Source organism: Lampris incognitus, chromosome 3 (assembly GCF_029633865.1).
Source record: "Lampris incognitus isolate fLamInc1 chromosome 3, fLamInc1.hap2, whole genome shotgun sequence".
NCBI classification, from domain to species: Eukaryota; Metazoa; Chordata; class Actinopteri; order Lampriformes; family Lampridae; genus Lampris; species Lampris incognitus.
In genome coordinates, this window is record NC_079213.1 from 101,597,067 (window position 1) to 101,604,910 (window position 7,844).

At 44.6% G+C, this 7,844-nt stretch overlaps 1 protein-coding gene across 1 annotated transcript in view; it reads left to right on the top strand.

The window, feature by feature from the left end:
* The window catches only part of adgrl2a (adhesion G protein-coupled receptor L2a), a 135,069-nt gene that overhangs the window by 117,382 nt on the left and 9,843 nt on the right, over positions 1-7,844 (top strand). The window contains 6 exon segments of the mRNA XM_056276891.1: positions 251-447; positions 2,571-2,694; positions 2,697-2,790; positions 3,425-3,491; positions 7,690-7,699; positions 7,702-7,780. Coding sequence (XP_056132866.1) covers positions 251-447; positions 2,571-2,694; positions 2,697-2,790; positions 3,425-3,491; positions 7,690-7,699; positions 7,702-7,780 — 571 coding nt within the window.

The window sequence follows — 7,844 nt, forward strand, 5'->3', positions numbered from 1 at the left end:
GAACACTCATTGATGCCAGTCATCTGAAAGAGTGTCTTGGTCCCTCTGATGAACAGCCGCTCACCAACCATTTCTAAGCATTTTCTGTGTAATACAGTTTACATGTTTCCTCTGCAACTCACTAAGTAGCTGTCCTGGGAGCCCCAGGATATCAGCAATTATTTTCTGTTGGCATACAGGTATATTCATTTGCTGCATACTTTGTCCCAACTTACCCTACCCCACCCCTCTGCACAGGGTAAAGATGGAGTGCATGAGCTTCTGCTGAACGTCATCACCCGCGTGGGGATTGTCGTGTCACTCGTATGCCTCGCGATCAGCATCTTCACTTTCTGCTTCTTCCGGGGCCTGCAGAGCGATCGCAACACCATCCACAAGAACCTGTGCATCAATCTCTTCATCGCCGAGTTAATATTCCTAATTGGTATTGATATGACGGAACCCAGGGTAAGCTCGCAAAGATTGCAGCCCATCGATTTGGTTTTGATTAATTTGTCCTGTTGCAGCTTCACCTACTCTCTCCCCACTCCCAGAGAAACAAAACAGAGGCTCGGTCCGACATGTAATGATGAGAATTGCTTGTTTCTAACCTTCTCGGTGTGTCCTCATCTCAAAGTGAGTGGGACAGCACCATTAATACAGATTACTAAGAGGCCATTTCTTCCCTTTGACAGGTACTATTTCCTGTCACTGAAAGCCACAGCCGTCTGGACTAAGTGTTCCTCAGCAACTCTTTCGTGCCTCCGTTCTTTATATTTCCTATTTTTTTTACCTCCACATAATCACTATGAGATGGAGCGGATTCTTGGAGAATAGCTTTTGTTTGGTATAGGGATGGGTACTGAAACCCGGTATTAAACAGACTCCGGTGCTAAATTATTACAGACTGTAGTATTAATAAGCTCTGACGTTAACGGTTCTGCTATCGGTATTTGAAAAAATTAAGAAAATAATGTCCTATTAATTTAGGCTACATAAAAGTTATCTTGCACCTTTTATCTCAGCGACTCTAATTTGCAATAAGGTATGATGCATTTTTGTTATCCCCAATCCAACCTGTCGTATGTGTGAGCTGAGGGGCGGGGCCGTCTCTCTCTCTCTCTCTCTCTCTCTCTCTCTCTCTCTCTCTCTCTCTCTCTCTCTCTCTCTCTCTCTCTCTCTCTCTCTCTCTCTCGCTCTCTCTCACACACACACACACACACACACAGAGCCTGCTCTCAGTGACAGTGATGGCAGGGAGAATTACACAGATAAAAGTATGATTGTACGTCAGTAGAGCCGGTCCGGTTGTACGTCGGTAGAGCCGGTCCGGTTGTACGTCGGTAGAGTCGGTCCGGTTGTACGTCGGTAGAGCTGGTCCAGTTGTACATCGGTAGAGTCGGTCCGGTTATACGTCAGTAGAGTCGGTCCGGTTGTACATCAGTAGAGCTGGTCCAGTTGTACATCGGTAAAGTCGGTCCGGTTATACGTCAGTAGAGTCGGTCCAGTTGTACATCAGTAGAGTCGGTCTGGTTGTACGTCAGTAGAGTCGGTCCAGTTGTACATCAGTAGAGTCGGTCTGGTTGTACGTCAGTAGAGTCGGTCCGGTTGTACGTCAGTAGAGTCGATGCTGACAATGCTCGTTGCCACAGGTGCAACAAGTCTTTTGCATGTAAGGGCAGAAACACAAGCAGTCTTTCCAAACATGTAGAGGAAGTGCATCAAATACAGCAGAGAAATGCCGTTTTGGACTGCCTAGCTTGTAGCTCATCTCTCGTTGTCCATCCACCTCAGGTGTGTTATGTATGCTAGCAGCCTGGAGCCCACACGGAGCTAACTAGATTATACACACATGGGTTATGATTAAAAGTAATGCTCTGTTCAGGCATGAGAAAATAAAAACGACGTGAATTCTGTTCTTAATTTGTTTCATTTTTTTTTTGTCTTAAAAACAATAACAAAAAGAACAGATAAGAGCACTGTTAAAGTACTGGATCAATAAGCAATATCGGTAGGAGTAGTAGTACCATTAAAATCTTAATGATACCTATCCATAGTGTGGTACAGATAGATTTTATTTGGCAAACAGAGAATCAAGGCCTCTCCTGCCGAACAGTACAATTCAGGTACACATGCAGCATATAGTGCAGGTTATTAAATCTTCCATTTAACCTTGTCATGTAAATCGTATTTAATTGCAGTCACATTTCTTTAAGGTTAAACCTACACCTCAATGGAGCTTATATGGTGGCTGATTGAATATTCATTATCTTTTTCTTAAGGAAGTGTGATACTATTAAAAAGTCCTTTTCATCTCTTTCACTGACTTTCATTAAACTGAAAGGGAAAGGAACCACTTAGTTGAGTATGTGGTAAATGGCAAGTTGAGCAATTTTTTTTTCCAGGGGGATTTTTGTAAGATGGAAAACTGACATTAAAGCTAGAATTTAATAAAGTACTTTTCAGTACTGTTCTCAAAAAAACAGATTTGTATGATGACACTGTGCGTCAACTACCCTTCTTTTTGTTTCAAAATAAATGTCCTTATGGTATTCTGTCATTTTAATGTCCATTAATTGCTCCTTTCTTAGATTGGGTGCTCCATCATTGCTGGGATTCTACATTTCTTCTTCTTGGCCTCTTTCTCTTGGATGTGTCTTGAGGGAGTTCAGCTGTACCTCATGTTGGTGGAGGTCTTCGAAAGTGAATACTCAAGGAAAAGTACTACTATGTATCTGGATACCTCCTCCCAGCCATTGTGGTCGGTGTCTCTGCAGCTATCGACTACAGAAGCTACGGGACTAAGAAAGCGTGAGTGGGGCTTTGTGGGTAAATCCTTGGAAATGCAGAGTATAAGCTCTGGATGCTGCACTGTATGGGCCTACTTGCTGTATCTGTATGCGGTGGCTTCTGAACAGAAATCTACTCATCATTTCTGCCAGTGCCTTAGGTGCCTCCCTGGAGACCATGCCAAAACATTTGAGCTTCTCTGCCTGGAATGGGAAGCTGTTCAATTTTTTATGTCATTTGAAAGTGGCTGACAGACTCAACATTGTGGTTTCAGGGGGGGCTTGCCTACATTAATGCCTCTGTGCTCAAAGACCCTCCTGTGACCTCTTGTTTGTAAATGCTCTCTTAAAGAGAAGAGCACAGTGCGGGAGAAAGCCTTTTACCTAGATTAATGGCCTTATTTTAGCTAGGACCCGTCTACCAAGGGTATCGGTTTGTATTGTGAAACTGTATGTGTTCTTCTTGCAATAGAAATGTTGAGAATTATTGACGAAACAGCTTCTTCATGTCAGGAGCTCAAGGTCATCTTTCAGACTCAGGATTTATTTCCTTCTAATCACATTCACATTTAATGAAGGCTGAAAATAGTGATGATTTAGCGCCGCTAATTTGTTTGTTTTCGATTTTTTTTTGGGGGGGGGTGGGGTTGTCATAGGTGCTGGCTTAGAGTGGACAATCACTTCATATGGAGTTTTATAGGACCTGTCAGCTTCATCATTGTGGTAAGTTGTTTTCCCTTTCTTGAAATGAGGTAATGGAGACGGAGACAGGGAGAAGGATTTGCTATAAGCTTTACTATTAAAACCTAAGAGTGTCTTAAATCACAAACAACAACTCATGTTTTTCATATTCAACTTTTTGTTTACAAGCAAAACAAAATGACAGTTTCCCTCAAGTGGTGCATTCCACGTTACATAGGACATTACTGTTAGAGTTTATCGCTGTTTATTTCTACTTTGTGTTAGCCTTCTCATGTCTGTGCACGTCTTTGTGTGAACACCCTCGTGTAGATGCTGTTGGAGAAAGCAAAGGTACCCTTCTCTGTTTGGTCAAGGACCATCACGGGTGAAGGACATATGGCATATTATATTGACATATGTGCCATTGAAGCATGCAATTATTTACTGGTCATGACATTATTATCTCCTGTTCCATCAGAGAGGCTCAAAGGAGCAGGGCCAGGGGGAGTCTCACCTACCCATGCAAAAAAAAAAAAAAAGAAGGAAAAGAAAAAAGAGCAGGTGGTATTCCTCTGACAGATCCTCAGCCATCTCTGAAATCTATTTCTTTGCCCTTGTGTACACGAAGGGATGAGGACGCGTTCCAAGTGGTCTGGCCACTGTGTAGGGTGGACGATTTGTTCAGGCCTGTGTTCATTATCCAGCTTAATCGTTAGTATCTATAGACGAGGTGACCCTCCGCTGAACGTTGAACTGACATTGAAAAGGAGACGGACACAGGAGGCACCCATATCGAATCCACAAAGACGCATCACACTGCTGGCTGGCCCCCGGAAGTTTCACAGTAAAAGTCTGTTGGCGTGATAATACAAGCTTTAAACGAGACCCTCAGTTTGAAGAGAATAGCAGACAAGCTATTTTTAGATAAATAAAACAAATAATAATTCTCCTCATCTCTCAGCAAATGTACTGTCAGCCACACATGAATGCATTCACACTCCCTGAACTGGACTCTCATTTTCTTCCAATCGCATGCTGCTTCCGGAGATGATTTGCATGAAAAATGGGTGTGCAGAGGAGATGATGATGATGAGGATACTGGTGGGGGTGACCTGAGAGGAAGAACCGTGACCCTATGAGGAACTGATGTATGGTAGCATAGTTAATGGGTGACAGGAATGAGGTTCACAGCGTTGGCCCAGGTGATGCTCACTGCTTTCTGTTTGCGACAATTGACAAGGAAAGACAAAACGTAGTGGAAAAGACTGTCTCAGGGGAAAGTGTGAGAGTGTGACTGCTCTGTACGATTTGTGACCCTGGTTTCTTTGCTTCAATTGGCTTTGTCCTTGTCAATGAGAGAACAGAATGAGAGACTGCAAGAGAGAGTGGGAGAGGGAGAAAACAGAAAAGGCTTTTGTTAACACCACCCTATGCATAAGCAAACAGTCTGCCATCCTGTTCAGCGCCAGCCACACCCACTCCGGGTGACATGTTCAGAGAAAGCACCCAGAAAATGACTTAAGCCAACATCCCCTCACCCTCCCACCTCTTTCTACCTCCACCTGATTTTTTTTCCCCTCCTGGCTGAAAAAAAAGAAAAGAAAAAACATCCTAAATGCCAACCTCAAAGTGGAGAATGTTAGTAGGCACTTTGAGCCCTTTTCCGAGGCAGAGGTTGCCTCAGCTCAGGGTACAGGGGGTATTAGCTCCATGAAGGAGGAACATGGAAGTAATGAGTGGTGGTGGGAGCCATTAGTATGCTTGAGATGGCTTCAACACAAGGCCTCCTGGATCATGACACATCGCGAGCAGTTCCTATCATCAGGACAGCTCCATCTGCACCTTTAATATTTTATCCCGCCTTCAGTTCACTCGGAGTTCAGCGTGTGTGCACACACTCCGCAATTGCAAAAAGCTTTCTCCTTAGTCCCACTGTGGCGAGGTGCTTCTGCATGGCTTGCAGTGGTGATTCAGAGGGAGAGGGACAGACAGGAGTGGCCGAGAGAGACGGAGCGGGGGCAAGGTAAACTGGGGGGGGGGGGAGTTTCCCCTGGGAAAGACCAGGGAAGCATGTTGGGTGGGGGTGGGAACCGGCGGCATGCTGCTCGGTTGTTTTAAAGTACTGTGTCCTTACTCCTCTGTCTCATTGGATCCATGTCAACACTCCCGGCTGTGTTAAAGGGATTTTCAAACGTCCTCAGCCCCCCACCACCACCCGCCCCTCGTCCCCCTGCTCCCTCAGTCTGACTCATGCAGGCGCCTGATAGAAATAATGGCTGATAGCTCTGAAACAAAACATAACATCAATGCCTTCTATGATACAAAAGGAGCCGCACCATTTACATTTTGTTCTTCATTTTTTCCCTTTCCAAACCTTCCTCTCCTCTGCTGTCTGGGTTATTGTGAGCTGCTCCACCAGTTGATTGCATGCGGAGGGGTGAAGTATCGATCACAGGCAGTCTTTTGATAGCAGTGTGCTCTAGAACACAGAGAATTTGTGTTCAGGAGTAAATGGCTACCGTCTCAGAGTCCAGCTCACAAAGACTGTTCATTTATCTCATGCCCTCATGCCGGCATTGCTTTTCATTTTTCCCTCGCTGATGTTTTTGGTTTTTCTAAAGATAAAATGATACAATTGAAAAGCCCTGTTCATGGACGTAACCAAGAAACTCTTATTGAATTGAATAGCTAATCCTCTGTGTCTTCACGTGTCTCTCAGCAGTAACAGAGACATACGTATATGATTTTGTGGCTTTTTGTGTGCTTGTTTGTGTGCACTCTTTTGTTAACCACATGGAACTCATTGTTTCTTTGTATTTTTGAGGTAATTACTGTGCACTGTTGCCCACACAGTAGTTTAATTCAACGTTTCTTCCTCACATAATCAAGTATTTCTATTTATACATGCCCGGTTTGTTCTACAACACCAGTGTGTCTCAACTATATATCCCTTGTTGTTGTGCATGGGCATGCCCTGCCAAGGGTGAGTTTGCCCCAGAATTAATGGTCTTGAAGTAAATTATTTGAGGCCACTCTTTGCTGATCTGTCTGGCCTCCATGTCACTAAATCAGAGTATTGATTTTTAAGGCGGCAAATAAATAAACCAAGAAACAGCATATAAAGACCTTGTCTTCGCCTGATATGTGCCACTGACCCCCTCAAGATTTAAAACCACATTAAAACAAGACGGAGGGGCGTCCGGGTAGCATAGCGGTCTATTCCCTTGCCTACCAACATCGGGATCGGTCGTTCGACTCCCTGTGTTACCTCCGGTTTGGTCGGGCATCCCTACAGATACCACAATTGGCGTGTCTGCGGGTGAGAAGCCGGGTGTGGGTATGTGTCATGGTCACTGCACTAGCGCCTCCTGTGGTCGGTCAGGGTGCCTGTTGGGGGGGTGGGGACGCGGGGAATAGCATGATCCTCCCACACGCTACGTACCCCTGGCGAAACTCCACACTTTCAGGTGAAAAGAAGCGGCTGGTGACTCCAAATGTATTGGAGGAGGCATGTGGTAGTCTGCAGCCCTCCCCAGGTCAGCAGAGGAGGTGAGGGGGTGGAGCAGCGACCGGGATGGCTTGGAAGAGTGGGGTAATTGGCCGGATACAATTGGGAAGAAAAAGCGGGGGAAATCCAAAACAAAAAAAACAACAAAAAAGATGGAGAGAGTGAAAGAAGTGTCAGTCTGTCGTTTAGTTGCTCTTTTTATCTTCTTCTGTTTATTCCTCTCGTCCCTTCATTGTCACTCAATGTCAATGTTGCAAACCAAGAATACAGTTTTTTCCTCCCTTGGTCCCTCAAGCCTTTTGCAGCTGGTTATGTCTTATGATAGTTCACTATGCGCATACGTCGATATGCAGTTGTTTTTGTACAACAAAAAGGTCTCGAATTTCCTCCACTCGTTTTCATTCCCTTCTAACATTGCCGAGCTGTTGTCATGTGGCCTTTTTGTTTCCCTTTCTTCTTTTTTTTTCCACTGTGATGGATTTTAATGCATTTCCATGCTCTTATTGATATAGAATGACACTAAATTTGGCGCCAGTCGGGCCGTCTGAGCCCTGGCAGAAAGGATAGATGTTTATTGGATTAGGCTGTGGACGGGCGGAGATTTGAAGGCACTCCTCTTTTAATACTTATAGTCAAATTAACAGGTTTTTTTTTCTGTTCCTCTCGCCGTCTACGGTATCTAGAGCCATTCGTCTCCATGTATTAACTTTGCCATTACTCTGTTTTTGACAGCTCAATCTCATCTCCTGGTCATCACCATGTACAAAATGGTGAAGCACTCCACCACCCTGAAACCCGACTCCAGCCGACTGGAGAATATCAAGTAAGTAAAGCCTGCATTCTTGAGTGTATTGGCACCGCATCTGGTTTTTATTCTGCCACTGCTC